General features: G+C 36.9%; 2 protein-coding genes across 2 annotated transcripts; one reads left to right on the top strand and one right to left on the bottom strand.

Annotated features, from left to right (window-relative positions):
• Positions 1-2,602: 2,602 nt before the first annotated feature.
• LOC146511187 (myelin-associated glycoprotein-like) lies at positions 2,603-6,723 on the top strand. The gene is made up of 5 exons (XM_085173026.1): positions 2,603-3,709; positions 3,867-4,250; positions 5,155-5,460; positions 5,550-5,810; positions 5,899-6,723. The coding sequence occupies exons 1-5, from the start codon at positions 3,607-3,609 to the stop codon at positions 5,973-5,975; spliced, it is 1,131 nt and encodes a 376-aa protein (XP_085029152.1). The 5' UTR covers positions 2,603-3,606; the 3' UTR covers positions 5,976-6,723.
• A 391-nt stretch (positions 6,724-7,114) lies between these two features.
• On the bottom strand, positions 7,115-14,192 carry LOC146511186 (myelin-associated glycoprotein-like). The gene is made up of 8 exons (XM_085173023.1): positions 13,167-14,192; positions 12,972-13,047; positions 12,360-12,743; positions 10,349-10,654; positions 10,001-10,261; positions 9,755-9,842; positions 9,555-9,594; positions 7,115-8,628 (listed from the first exon to the last, which is right to left on the bottom strand). Exons 2-8 carry the CDS (start codon positions 13,042-13,044, stop codon positions 8,368-8,370), a joined length of 1,413 nt encoding a protein of 470 aa, XP_085029149.1. The 5' UTR covers positions 13,045-13,047; positions 13,167-14,192; the 3' UTR covers positions 7,115-8,367.
• Positions 14,193-16,129: the final 1,937 nt, after the last annotated feature.

Genomic DNA, 16,129 nt, shown 5'->3' with positions numbered 1-16,129 from the left:
CTGCATTTCAAATTCCTTTTTCCAATTGCTCTTTAATAAACTTGGACAGACACAGGCTGTCTGCCTGGATTTTTCTAGCTCATAGCTTCGCCCTGCTACGAAGCGTGTGTGCTTGTACAAAGGCCGTTCAACCTCTGGATTTACACTCGGCTCGACACGGATATGTGAAGAATGAAGGGACCTGCAGCGAAACGGAGAGCTCAACCTCTGACTGAGTGCCTGTTTTCGCAGTCTGACCACCTGTTGAAGGTAACGTGCTAACGTGGCTAACGCTAGCATTACCGCACTTAGCCCCGTTATTTTAAGGTCATCTTAGCTTATGAAAGTTTTACGTCGCAGCTGTACGAGCTAGCTACGTGTTTTGTAAGCTGCTGTGCTCTTCACTGCAAGCAGCTCAGACTATTAGAACCAGCACTGAGGCCTGTTACATTTATACAGTGTTAGAGCAATGGCTGCAACCTACAGCCAGATATACTCCAAAATCATGTCCAAAACTCGAAAACGGAAAGATCGCGTTAAGTTACAAAGAGCAGAAGGTGGGAACACTCACCACTGTTGTGTCATAAAAAAATCTAATGATCAGTTTTGACGTTTAAAGAGTTTAGATCGATCAGTTGTTTACATCACTCAACACAAGCAGAACTGCATTACAAAATCAGAAGATACGTCATCCACATTCAGAAGCACATCTCTGTATAGTGACAGTTATTATGATTTAAACAGGCAAATGTTCAGCATTCAAACTACAGATGAAGAATAGTCAACCAGATGTTTCCCCCATTATGTCGATATCAGTCAGTCAAGTACACACCCACACAGCATGTTAACAAACTGTGAAAAAAAGCCACACAAAAAATGAATGATTGCTGGTAAGGGTTTCTAAACATTAGTATTTACAAATGGTATGTTGTGACTTACCTTCAAAATTACAGTGGTCCCTCGCTATAACGCTGTTCACCTTTCACTTCGCTGTTTCGCAGATTTTTTAGTGCAAGTTTGCATGCTTTTTTTTTTTATTTACATCACATTGTGTCCTGCGTCCTGATCGGCTGCAGACGATCTCCTCCCTGACATCTCTCCTGTACAGTACAGAATCGCTGCATTGATCGCTGGCAGTGTGACTCTGAAGTGCAGTACTGTATGTCGACGAAATGTTTTGCACCGTCAAAAAATAGAATTGGCTACTTGATTTCACCTATCGCTGGTTATTTTTAGAACATAACACCTGCGATAAACGAGGGACCGCTGTTTACAGATACTGAGAAATATAAAATTTGAATCCCTTTCCTCTTTTGCTCTGAGGCGCGGGGGAAAAAATCGAGTCGATGAACATCATTTACAGATATATTGGGTAAATGCCCAAGACATCTATTGAAATGTAAATCGCCGCTTGATTCATTCATTTGCTTAACTTGTTTTGGACCCTACACAAGGCGCAAATAGGACACCGGAAACAAAGCTCCTCACAGGAGTTTCCACACCGGAAGTAGCATATGCTAACGTGCACATAGTCTATTTGAATCCGGTCTTTAAGTGATAAGGTGACGAATCCTACTTACGGGCCTAAAGTAGTCTGTGTTTAATATGGCTTTTGTGTTGTTAACATGTTTAATGTTTTGCATTTTCTTCTATTTAATCTCAAAAAGCTCCTAAAAACAGTCAGTGATCACTGCTGACCTCCCTCGGCTTTTATTACCGCTAATAATTTAAGATCAGTTTTTAAAACTTTACGATGTAACTACAGCCCAGCCCATGCAGCAGTATATGAATGACTAACCTCGTATTGTGGATGGATTCTCTCAGTTGTTCTCCTGACTGAAGTTTGGTCCGTTTACAGCATCCTGCCATGCGATTACATTTGTTCCTGACCACCGAGAACCCTCACGTTAACTTTTATCGAGTGGAAAAAAGTTAGCTTGTTTATATTATGCTAACATAGCTGTGTCGCTAGCGGTCACGTAGCACATCATTATATACCAGCTAGCCAAACTTCAGTAACCCTACAAACGTCACTGCTGTTTAGTTTTCTGTCTTCATTTGTGTTGGAAGTGATAATAGAGCTGTACGTTTTAATTTGTTTCCAAAACCCCGCAGTCAGGACATGCTATATTGTATTTAGATAGAAGCTAGCGAGCTAACTTCCTGCTAACTTCTAACTCCGTTAAATGTCATAAATTCCATTTTCATGGATGCCTGGATGTTAAACTCAATTGTCACACCATTTTATTAAAGATGAAAGACTTTAGACAGTTTTTCAACTCTCAGTAATGCCACAGTGATCGTTTGATATATGGACCTGCAGCGGAGTTTAGGCCCAGACACGGTTAGTGACATCAGACTTAAAAGCTGCACGATTTTTAAAATGAAGTTGTTAATCCAACAGCTAATCCAGCAGCTAATCCAGAAGTTAATCCCTGAGCGAACAGGAAAGGGAAATGGATTTTGAAATGCAGTTTATTAAAGTGCAATTGGAAAAAGGATTTTGAAATGTAGTTTATTAAAGTGCAGTTGGAAAAAGGATTTTGAAATGCAGTTTATTAAATTGGAATTCAAAAATGTTTTTTGAAATACAGTTTTTAAAAGCATTTTAAAAATCAGTTTATTAAATTGGAATTCAAAAAATGAATTTACAAATGCAGAATTTATTCTACAATTCATTATTTAAGCACAGAATTCTTTATTTCGATGTGCGTGGCTCTTGTGGTCCTCCATATTTTTCAAATGATTTCTTGTGGTCATAATAAAAATGAGTAAACAGAAGTTAAAGCACTCAAAAAAGGAACTGGTTTCCACAGAAACAGAAGCAGTACTGCAAAATTGAATCTCCACATACTATAAAACCTTTAACTTTTAGGATTTATATGCCAACATGCTTTGTGCCTTCTGTTATGTTTTGTTATTTATTTGGGGGCAAACTTGAAATAAATGTCTCAAATAACAAGAAACTTGTCTTCAGTGATCAGATCTATGGACTAAGAGCACAACTCAGGAGTGGTATATAAAATGAAAATTCTAAATTTGCATTATTAAACAAGTATACAAAGGTCAAAGTAGCCAGTGATTACAGAAAATGAAGAGCAGAATTGGCAGGAATAAAAAAAATTGGAAATCTTTGGATATCCTTGGAATGCTCAAAGACAAGTAAGCAGACAACTGGTGGAAATGAGCGGCTTTATGTATGAGGGACATTTTGAGGGAATGGGGAACAGGTTAAAATGTGAGAGGAGGGTCAGCACAGATGAATCTAGAGGCAGGTGGGAGTGGCAGCATCTGAAGTGTCAGCAGAGTGCATGATGGGAACATAAAAAGACTGACTGAATAAAGAACGACAGAAAGCCCAAAGCATCACAGGCCTGTTTGCTTTGACATTACAACATCTAAACAGAGAAGTGTTTCACTCACTCTGTTTCTGCTAAAATCACACATTGACTTTTACTTTGTCGTCTCTCCTCTGTAGCAGCCTGATCATTTGGTAAGACTTTTTTTTTTACATATAGTAATTATATAAAATTGTATAATACTCTAAAAAGTAACTGCCTTAATTTACTCTTTAGGTCTAGAAATTTGTGACATGATTTTCTGTTTTAATCTTTTATTTGTGTAATTATGGCTTTTTATATTTTCTTTATACAGGTGATGAGTTTTGTGACAGTCCAGTCTGTGAACATCATGACAGACATCATGTTACTGAGTCTCCTTCTTATTCCAAGTGAGCCATCTCATTTCAGTCATTTACAGTCTGACAGATCAGTGAAGATAGATATACTTTACGAAGTAAATCCATGGCTCTTGGAGTCGATTTTGTCATTATAAATTTTATCTTCATTTAGATTTGCACCTTTTAACTTTGCTCTTACCTTTTCCAGGGACTTTGGCTGCTTGTCTTCAAGATTCACACCTGTTCATCACTGCACCAACAGAGATGGAAGCTCTGAGTGGATCGTGTTTACAAATCCCATGTAACTTTAGTGAAATTGGAACAGAAAAGTTTGACAGCACAAGACCTGTGTTTGGAGTGTGGATGAAAAATCATTCGGATGCTTTTGCACATCCAAACAATGTGATTTTCAACAGCAGTGGGACAGTTAACATCTATCCAATGAATATTACAGGAAACCTGAAGGAGAAACACTGCACCACTCTGTTTTCCAATTTAACCACAAATTATACAAACACATACTACTTCAGAATTATGAACTGGCCCTACAGAGCAACAGCTGTTTGTGATCCTCTTAAAATAACAATTAAAGGTGAGAACGTTTTCTTTCAATTTATTAAGAACATAAATCCTAAACAGCTACAACTTTTGTGTAAACAACACAAAGCAGTTGTGGTCAAATGTGCAAATCAACCTGTTTAATTGATTTGTATTCAGATCAGAAATTAATGGAAAATTGTAACTTCATTTCATGAGAAACAAAGACATGAGAAATGAAAAAAAAAACTTATAATGTGTTCAACAGTGCTCTATAGTAAACACAGTTTTACAACCTAAAATACAAACTATATTTCACACTGTTAACAAACAGATATATTTACTTCACAGAGTTCAATAACCACCTTGTTCAGAAGACCTTAAGCTACTTGTGCAAAGCCCTTAAAAATGAACAAGCCTCCTGCAAAACTGCAAGAAAACAGAAAATTAAAAATCCAAGAAATTATTCAAATGAAGAAAAAACTCAAAGCAACAAATTAAATTATCAGTTAAAGCATGAATGCAATAATGCAAAATACACAGTGTGAATGCATATTCATGTTTGTATAACAACTTGATTTCAAAGGAAAATAACTAATGGTCATCACAAACTAGAATCCTACTGCGATTCTCTCTGTTCTCCACTATTGCCTGTGCTTACAATGAGATACAAAAAGAGCATTGTTCTCTGACAGCGATTGAAAATTATAACATAGTTTGCAATGGTATTTTGTACAATATCTTATTTACTTTTTTTACGCACATTGTTTTAGTTCTTCAAACATATTTAGAGAACCACAAAAAATTAAAAACATGTTAAATATGTATGCAAATACTTTTTGTCCACTACATAGGGTGTATATTTTTTATTATCCAATGGTATCACTGATCTCCATCTATTTCTTGACTCTATTTCCTGCGTTATTGGTGTAAAAAAAATGTTTCATGTGAAACCACAGATTCTCCTTGGAGGCCCAATATTACAATCCTAGGTGATCTGAAGGAGAAGAAGTCTGTCACTATAACCTGCTCAGCTCTCACTCCCTGTCCACACTCCCCTCCTCAACTCACCTGGAATCTCACACAAGACTCTCACAACAAAATAGAGAAAAACACAGATGGAAGCTTTACAACTAAAATCCAGCAGAACATCACTCTGTCAGACACACATGATGGAAAGAAGATCAGCTGCTCTGCCAGATATCCTGTGAACCAAGGAAACGACACCAAGACAGCAGAGACAGAAGAGACTCTCAGTGTTTCATGTAAGACACTCGGGGGTTTTTGTTTGTTTGTTTGTTTGTTTTTCCTGTCATTAAAAAAATGTTTACAGGACTTCATTTTTTTTCTCCAGATGCTCCTAAAAACACCTCAGCATCCATCAGTCCATCAGGTTTGGTGTCAGCAGGCAGCTGGGTGAACCTGACCTGCTCCAGCAGAGCCAAACCTCCAGTCAGTAACTTCACCTGGTTCAAGAAGAGCAGAGATGGAGCTGTGAAAGTATCTGAAGGAGAGATTTACAGCTTCAATGTAACAGATGGAGGAGTTTATTACTGTGTGGCCACTACTGATCTGGGTAATCAGACATCAGCAGAGATTCGTGTGGCTGTTGCAGGTAACAGCTGTAGCCAAGATCTGTTCTCAAATTAGTTTTTCTTTGTGTCCATGCAGAATTAATTGTTGTTACTTGATCTTTTCTTTAGGTCTCATTTCATCTGGAGTCACACTGTGGCCACTTATTGGTGGAATCATTTGGATTGTTGACCTCTTGCTTCTGTAATGTTATTCTGCTTAATGGTTTTTGTTTGGTAAGTATCACACTTCAAAGCAGAAAACAGAAAAAAAAAAGTTGCTGACACAAATATGTTACCTGCACATTAAAAATATTTGTTTCCAATCACATTTAATTTTTCTCAAATCTAAATTAAACACAATACATACTGTACTCAATTTAACTGCTGTTTATTTCTTCCTGGTGATTAAATATAGCTCTATAGCTATTGTTTATGATCATGTTTATACAGTTTTTCCATGCTCAGATGCTGTGTGTGCTCTCCTGTGATTTATTTGTATGTTAGATATCTTGGTATAAATGTCTCAGAGTTAACAAAAATGTTGTTCAAATGATGTCCAAATGCAACAAAACCTTCCTGAAAGCAATTCCATAAAGATTAAATGTGGTACTGTGATACTTCTGATCCATCACACGATAATAAACTAAGTACAATTTTAGACAAAGTGGGAGTTTGCCAAAATGTTAGTGAAAATTAAAGGGTTGCCATTAAAGCATGTTTTATTAAAAATATTAAATTAAGAACTCTGCCCTATCAAATAGAATAGAATAGAATAGAATAGAATAACCATTTATTTTAATTGTATATGTACAATGCAATTATGAAATTAAGCAGTTAATAAGTTGTATTTTGTGTTCTTTACATTTGCAAATGTGAAGTGGCAATACATTACAACAACTGGAATTAATGTAATTATTAAATCTTTTATTCAAATTCTTGGATTTTATTTGCTTGATGTTGTGGAAAGCTTTGCTGACTAAAAAATGCCTAAGACACACGTGTTAAATTTATAAGTGTTTAACTACAAAGTCTGACATTCATCAACATCTTCTTCACTGAACTTTTTTACACTCTGTGAATAAACTCCATGAAAGAACTTCCTCAGAGTCAAGCTGTCCTACAAAGAATTCCAGTAATTCCACATATCATCAGGGTCTTTCAGTCAGAAAACAAAATAAAACAGCGACCAATGATTCTGCAGTGGGTTTGGGGTTATTTTATTTATTTACTTTGTTCCAGATTATAAATGGTAGGCAGTTTTACTTATTAAAGTAAGACACATATGGACTAACAAGGTGTTACAATATTACATTTTATTTTTCAAATCTCATTAATTCTTATGTACCACAAACCAAGACATACAAAATAATTATCCTAAACACTCATTCAACACAGTGAGATGCATTTAACATCAAAGGATTAATGAAAAGTATCAAAAAACTGCAAATGTGTTTTATCCAAACACTTGGATAAAAAGTGTAGCAGAAATGTCAACTCATCACCACCTGGTGGTGTGAATCTGCAGTATTTATTTTATTAATGCAGCATGCTGACTTTTTTAAAATGCTGAAGAAAAGGGATTAGAATCATTTAATCCTGGAATTTATGGTAATTCATCCAGCCTTTTATGAAAGCAATCAACAAAACTCCCAAAGTGGTGCAGGTCATGTCTGTATTAAGTACTTTTCCATTATATTTTCAACAACAGCGTGTTAATCCCACAGCTGAACCATGAGAAAAAACACACTGCTGCTATTGAATCTAATTGTCATGAAGTTGCTGCCTTGTGTAAAGAAGGTAGATTCACATACACTCTGTGAATGCAGATTAGCTGTATTCATTGTTCAAAGTGTGTTTAAGGCTGTTTAGAGCAGGACTGTGGAGACTAAATGTAGGGACAACGACTGGTAAAGGGAGAGAGTTGGCTTATATGATGAAGGCAGATATACTGTGTTTTCAGGACACCAGGTGGAAGCAAGGTCAAGAGCACTGGAGGTGGATTCATGCTGTTCTACCATGATGTAGATAAGTGAAACAGACTGGGGGTAATGCTGAAGGAAGAGTGCTGGAATACTGTTGTAAAAACAAAGAAAATGTCAGAATCATGAGTTTGAAGATGGAAATCGAAGGTGTGATGTCTTGCTGTTGTCAGTGTGTATTCCCCACAGGTTGGATGTCAGTAGAAAAAGAAATTTCCATGACTTATTAGGTGAAGTTAAAAAGGGCTATGAAGAGATTTGGGGTAGGTATGGTCTTAAGAAGAGAAGGACAGATTGTGGATTTTATGAACAGGACTGAAATAGCTGTGGTTGACATCTACTTCAGGAAGGAGGAGAGACATAAGATGATGAATAAATGTGGAGGAAGTTGTACACAGGTGGACAGAAGTTGCAATCTGAAAAGAGACAGGAGACAGTGAGGTGGTGTCGGGGGAGAATGTAGGTAGGCAGCATCATTTGGTAGTCTGTAGGAGGACTTTGGAACTCAAGAAGATGGAAGGTAGAGGGGAGGATTAAATGGTGGAAGCTAAAGAATGTTTTCCAGAAATCAGAGTAACAGAGTTTCCTTGCAGTCATTTGGACGAGTTTCTTCTTCTTGTTATTCCACTACAGTTCTCAATTTTTCTTCAGGAAAAAGTTCCTCTTGGCCATGAGCACTCTGTGTTGAGCTGTTTTCTGGCTTGTTGACTTTCACCTGTGCGTACACCGTATCCTGCTGCTCACCTCTGTCCCGCACTGAGTCAGAGGGCACTTCGTATCCCAGCGTAGAGAAATTGATCTCTCCATAATGGATGTTTTCTTCCTCTCCTTCTGTTTTACTTGCTGGCTCTTCATCAACCCGATGTTCAGTTATTTGAATCTGTTGAAATAAAACAACAGAAGGTTCTGTGATTCTGTGAGTTGGGTCTATTCTTATTCATGTTTTTAGACATTTTACATTAACCTTCCTTTTTTTCCTTGTTTCAAAAACGGCATTAAAATGTGTTTAACAACAGAAAATCCCTTAGATGTTGGTTTTTCAAATTCAAATGGTATAACAAAAAATGGCAAGATAACATAATCCACACCATCATATGACAACTAGGGCAGAATGGCACCACTAAATGTCACAGAGATGACTCTACAACCCAAAATATATGCAGTTTCCCCTTTTGAGTAAATTGTCCAAACATTTCACCTGGTAATCTCACTACCTATCAGAAAACAAACGTGCCATTCTGGAGATGGCAGATATGGATCAATCCATTTAGGAATAAGGCTGTAACATGACAAAACGTGTGACAAGCGAAACATTGTAAACACATTCCAGATATATTAATGCCCTGCCGTAAGAGAGGTCTGGGACAATTGAGTGAAGTGGCTGCCTTAACTCTACAAGCCTAGCACTGAAGTAACACCCAACAGCCAGCTGGTTCCATTCAGACATAAATGTTTGTTATGTGTTGCTGTAGAGCAACACATAATATGGCATCTTTCTTAAGATAATAATGAGTGGATGCAACTGGATGAATGCAGTCATTCTGCACTGTGAAAAAGGAAAACTCTGATATTCACATATAGGTTTTTTTCATGCAAAATGGTGTTGGCATTTAAAATTAAATGGCTTTATTTTAGATCTTTGGTGATAATGGGACAATTCTGACCCTGAGAGCAACAGCTATATATAGAATGTGAAGACAACAAAAGGGTTAAATAGTTAGACTGCTCTGATAGAAATATTACAATTAATACGTATCTGAAGAGTCAGGTAACACTACAGGTAGTGTTGTATTTCAGTTTTCTTACCTGAGTCTGTGGTTGAGTTTGATGCTTTGACTTCAACCACCTGGAAGACGTCAGAGGCAGTTGTATTAACTATATTCTGTTTTAGTTTAAATATATGTTTGAGCAAAGTCAAGTGTGATGGAAAAAACAGTCTTTATTATAAGGTAAAAATGAAATTAACTAACTGACTCATGTGTTTTGCTTAGATAGACGATACTTACCAAACAAAGACAATCAAACAGAGTAAGATTAAGAGTACAATGATTCCAATGATTCCTCCTATACGTGGACACTGGGATGAAACATGACCTACAGAAAACAGCAAGTAAAAAACAAATAAAGCATGATTTAATGTTGACACATTGATCCAGGCTGTTCTTGTTCACAACCTGAAGTTAGATGAAAGAAAAAGAAAAAAAAGGAACATTTTGGAGAATATCTAACACATTTATGACTTTAGCCTTTACCTCCAACAGTCACATGAATCTGTGCTGATGTCTGATTACCCAGATCATTAGTGGCCACACAGTAATAAACTCCTCCATCTGTTACATTGAAGCTGTAAATCTCTCCTTCAGATACTTTCACAGCTCCATCTCTGCTCTTCTTGAACCAGGTGAAGTTGCTGACTGGAGGTTTGGCTCTGCTGGAGCAGGTCAGCTTCACCCAGCTGCCTGCTGACACCAAACCTGATGGACTGATGGATGCTGAGGTGTTTTGAGGACCATCTGGAGAGAAAAAAAAAAAAAGACATATCCAATAAATCATGTTGTCCTATATGATTCAGTTCCAACAATAAACTCTGATTGTCTTACATGAAACACTGAGAGTTTCTTCTGTCTCTGCTGTCTTGGTGTCGTTTCCTTGGTTCACAGGATATCTGGCAGAGCAGCTGATCTTCTTTCCATCATGTGTGTCTGACAGAGTGATGTTCTGCTGGATTTTAGTTGTAAAGCTTCCATCTGTATTTTCCTCTATTTTGTTGTGAGAGTCTTGTGTGAGATTCCAGGCAAGTTGAGGAGGGGAGTGTGGACAGGGAGTGAGAGCTGAGCAGGTTATAGTGACAGACTCCTTCTCCTTCAGATCACCTAGGATTGTAATATTGGGCCTCCAAGGAGAATCTGTGGTTTCACATCAAAGACAGTTTGTACACTGATAATACAGTCAAGAAAAAGATAGAAAAACGTGACAACATTGAATAAAAACAATACAAGATGTGACAATTACTGATTACTCCCAGATGTGTTCTCCTCAAACAGCAGCACATCATTCAATGATTTAAAGACCCAGCTGAGAAACAAAATCATTGACATATTAAAGGCTGAAAGGATTACAAAAGCATTTCTAAGGCTTTGTGATGCCGCATGAACCACAGTGAGAACCATTATCCACAAAATGGAGAAAATCTGGAACAGTGGTGAAGTTTCTTGCCAACCTTCCAAAATTACTCAAGAGTGTATTTATGATTCATCCAGGAGTTCACAAAAGACCCCAGAACTACATCCAAAGAACTGCAGGCCTCCCTTTTCTCGGTTAGGGTCAGAGTTCATGATTCAAAAATAAGAATAAGCAACTGGGCAATAAATGGTCTCCATGGGAAAGTTTAAGGAGAAAATAAATAGAGCTAACAGAACACAAAGGCACAACTTACATCTGGCAAAAATACTCTTTCGAGTAACAAGATGAAACTTGAAATTTCCTGTTACAACGGGCATAAAACTAACAAAGCATTTCATCAAGAGAAAATTATACCAACAATCAAACGTGGTGGTTGTGTGACAGTCTGAGGCAGCTTCAGGATGATTTTCCCTAATTGATGGAACCATGAACTCTGATCTCTACCAGAAAATTCTGAAGAAAAATCTCCAGACAATTGTTTGTGCCCTGAAGCTCACTTGGGTTATGCAGCAGGACAAAGGTCCAAAACGCACCAGCAAGAAAAAAAAAAGAACAAACAAACTCAGGCTTACATCCCCCCAAAAATGTAATGCTTTGGTCTTGCTTGGAAAATCTTTGGAAAATGTGGTTGTGATGTGTTTTTAAAGAAAGTGCCATTTTTCATACAGGGTCAGACAGGTCTGCCTAAACCCTGGATGTCCCCAAATACATAAAATGACCATTAAAAAGTGAATGTTTAAATTTACTTAGGTTATATTTGTTTAATTGTGAACTTTATTGCATTTCAAACATGCAGAAGTGACAAATACGCAAAACCTATTTAAGTTTTTAATCACTAACAGAAAGGATTTCTCCTTTTGCGTCCCATCTAAGTGAAGGAATGTTAGGAATGTTGGGAAAGAGATGTAAAGATAGATTTGTGTCAGCAAGTTAGTTTGTGTTGATGCAGCAGTAACTTGTGAAGGAGTCACTACTTATTCATTTGAATGATTTCTCTTTGATTTTTAATTTTCAGTTTTCTTGCAGTTTTGCTGAAGTTGTGTTCATTTTTAAGGGCTTTGCACAAGCTGATTAAGGTCTTCTGAACAAGCTGGTATTGACCTCAAGGAGATTTGAGTAATATGTGTTAAATATATCTGTTGACAGTGTGCAGTACAGATTTTTAAAACCTATGTTTACTGCAGAGCACTGTTAAATACGTTTTAAACTTATTTTTGACTGAATCCCAATTTTACTGTTCACAATAAAGAATACAAAATATAATATTATTATATTATTATTATAATATTCTGCAGTTCACTTTACAGTTGTGGTGAAATAAACAGGGTAATATCAGCCTCTTTATTTGACCATAACTGCTTTTTGATGTTTAAACTGCTAATGATTGGACTTTATATTCTTAATAAGAATGAAAAGAAACTCTCTTACCTTTAATTGTTATTTTAAGAGGATCACAAACAGCTGTTGATCTGAACTTCCAGTTCATAATTCTGAAGTAGTATGTGTTTGTATAATTTGTGGTTAAATTGGAAAACAGAGTGGTGCAGTTTTTCTCCTTCAGGTTTCCTGTAATATTCATTGGATAGATGTTAACTGTCCCACCGCTGTTGAAAATCACATTTTCTGGATGAGCATTAATGTTGCTATTATGTTTAATCCAAACTCCAAACACAGGTCTTGTGCTGTCAAACTTTACTGGTCCAGCAGCACTAAAGTTACATGGGATTTGTAAACATGATCCACTCAGAGCTTCCATCTCTGTTGGTGCAGTGATGAACAGGTGTGAATCCTGAGGACAAGCGGCCAAAGAGTCTGGGAATCCAGAGAGCAAAAAATAAAAGTTGTAAATCTAAATGAAGAGAAAATTCATATTTACAAAACTGACTTTAAGTCATGGGTTTGCTTTTTTCTCCTGTTCTTTCTACACCTTCGGTACAAAATGTTTCACTTAACTTACAAATATAAAATGTGTGACTTTGTAAAGTTTCTCTATCTGCACTGATCTGTCAGACTGTAAATGACTGTAATGAGACGGCTCACTTGGAATAAAGAGGAGACTCAGTAACATGATGTCTGTCATGATGTTCACAGACTGGACTGTCAAAAAACTCATCACCTGTACAAAGAAAATACATAATTACACAAATAAAATATCAAACCAGAAATTATCTTTTATAAGGGTTTGGGTTTTTTGTAATAAACACAGTTAGTAAAATGTAAAAACGAATGTCTTACCAAATGATCAGACTGCTACAGACGAGAGACGACAAGATAAAAGTGGTTTCAGCAGAAACAGAGCGAGTGAAACACTTCTCTGTTTAGATGTTGTAATGTCAAAGCAAACAGGCCTGTGATGCTTTTGGTTTTCTGTCTTTATTCAGTCAGTCTTTTTATGTTCCCATCATGCACTCTGCTGTCACTTCAGAAACTGCCACTCCTACCTGCCTACTTCTACATTCACCTGTGCTGACTCTTCCCTCACACGATAACCTGTTCCTCATTTCCATCAGTTGCCTTCTTAACTGACTTTTTCCTTTCACTTTATTCCTGATCTTCATTATTTGTGACTATTGACTGCTTTGACTTTTTGACCTTGCATTTTTCCCTTAAATAAAGACTTTTAAAATCTTGTATCTCACTCCTGAGATATGCTGTTGGCTCACAATCATTCTGTCTCAACACTGTAACATAAATGTATTTTTTAACAACTGTTTTTTAGACAAACGTGTTATGACACAGTATCACAACTTGTGTTACCCCAGACTAGCACTGTTTATTTCAAACTTCTGTTGTCTGTGCATTCAAGGCAGTGGTGGGAAATTTTTCATGTGTGTTTCCCACACTCACTGAAATAATAGCTCAGGTGCCAATTTAATCATTTGAGCCCCCAAACCCCCTTTTTGAAATGTTTCTTCTCAGGTTGCTGGCTGGATTTACACAGTGCTTTTCTTCTCTTACTGAACATTCTGATCACTTTTAACAACATGTCACACTTTTTGTATACATCCATAGCCTACAGCATTTCACCCAATGGTAGCTGGACATTTATTTCAAGATTGCTCCCATATGAATAACAAATCCCATAAGAAGATACAAAACATGTTAGCATGTACATAAAGACTCAAATTTAAAAAGCTGAAGTAGGGGGAAAATATCAAACTGATGTGGGCTAGTTATGTGCGATACAAAGCAAAATTCAGGGTGGTATCAACGATACGGATCCGATACCGATACTTTGTTGTATTTCAAATTATAAGTTCATAATTAAATATGAAGAATTAGAAGAATTGTAAGATAGAAGTCAAGAACCTGAAGCTTTCTGTTAATTCATGTGATTTGAACATGTATATCTTGTCATTTAACATATATATACTTGCATGGACATTTCAACAAAAACATTCAACATTCACACTTTCTTTCATTCACAACAGTGCTGTGCCACACTACAAATTTTTGGTTTTGATCCAATACCAAGTAAATACAGAGCCAGTATCGTTTACACTTATCTGATACGATGTTTAAATTGGTAGCTTGCTGACATCAACCACCCCACATCACAATCATACTTGGAGCAGGCAGGGGTGAATCTAAAGGGGAGGATTTGTTGTACTGACCATATTTATTTTAAGGCTTCTGGAAAATCGTGTGTGTCTCTTGTCTCATACTCCTGGAATTCACGTTGTCTCAAGTCTCAGTTTTTCTCAGGTTTATGTGTCACACAGTGGAAATTTGTGTTTGTTTTATGGTTTGTGTTGTCTTGATCTCACTGTGTATTGGTGCGTACAGTATATTTATTCCTGTCAACAGAGACTTTAGCATACAGAGAACGTTTTTATTGCATAAGTATCTTTTAAAATTGTGTTTGTTAATTCCTTTTTTTTCTTCCTTCTCTGGAATAAATGGTCTGTTTAAGACCTGCTTAGTCTCTGTGCCCTGAGCTCTGATTCACTTGCTCCCCTCCTCCTTGTATGCAAAAGAATTTTCTGGGGTGACATTTAGACCTACCAGCTTTAGTACACAAAGCACTAGTAGCTGCACATTCCATGTCTGGCTTTAGCTTCACTAGTTCGGTGGTATAGTTTATTTGTCACCATTGCCTTTTTGTTTCTACATTTTTTTAACAGCCAGAATAAAAGGCTCGCTTTTTGTTAAACTTCATTACTCTCCCTCTTGTTTTCTGCTTTTGGGTCCGCTCCTCAAACACACCGGCCACCCAGGTCATAACAAATACATTATCTAAACTTAGCAGGTAGCTAGCATCCAACACAAATAAAATGTATTTTTTATTTTATTGGTCAGAGTTCTGGTCCTAATAAAAGAGTGGCTTCTTAGCCAGTTCACAGCTTGTCTGTCACAAAACTCCTCACTTATGGAATCAAAAGATTAAATAATAAAATAAATAAATTGACACAAGTAACCACACTAAACTGTTCCTCATTTGTTTAAAGAAAGTTTTTGTGTTTTTATATGAACACAATCATTCATGACAAATTCACCAGGAACTGTATTAGTTATCAGTGTTGGGGAGTAATGGAATACATGTACCGCCGTTACGTATTTAAAATACAAAATATGAGTAACTGTATTCCGTTACAGTTACAGTTTAAAAAGGTGGAATTTAGAATACAGTTACTTTGTTGACATAAATGGATTACACGGCGGTATTTTCCTGTTTCATATTGTCACGGGTCAAGTGTCACGGTTCTGGGTCGTTGCAACCCAGTATTTTGAGTTCTAATGTTTTGGTTTATTTTTGAATGATCGTTTTGTTACTCTTGTTCTTTGATTATTATTAGAATTCTATGTGTCTGTTTATTCATGTTAAGGATTTGTTCTTCGGTTGTGTCTGTGTAGTATAGTTCTAGTTCCATGTGTCATTTTCTGTCTGTGTCATCTCTTTGGTCCTGGTCCAGCGGACCAAGCAGCACTGCCCGTGACTCCCTGCTCAGGCAAATGTCAGGCCTGGTTGATGATGTATGTGCATGCTGGGACACTCAGGTTTATCCTGGACCACAGTGGGCAGTGCATTTCCCACAATCATGTTGTGTTTCACGTTGCACTGTTTTTATTTTCACAATTTGGCATGTGCAATAGGTCAGGCCCCCCGAAATTGTGTTATGTAGTTTGTGACAGACATGCACTCACAGTTGGGATGTTCTGGCTGTTTTATTTACACAACTGAAATAATCATGTTTGTA

Source organism: Neolamprologus multifasciatus, chromosome 9 (assembly GCF_963576455.1).
Source record: "Neolamprologus multifasciatus chromosome 9, fNeoMul1.2, whole genome shotgun sequence".
Classification (NCBI taxonomy): Eukaryota; Metazoa; Chordata; class Actinopteri; order Cichliformes; family Cichlidae; genus Neolamprologus; species Neolamprologus multifasciatus.
This window is presented reverse-complemented; position numbering and strand designations above follow the sequence as displayed.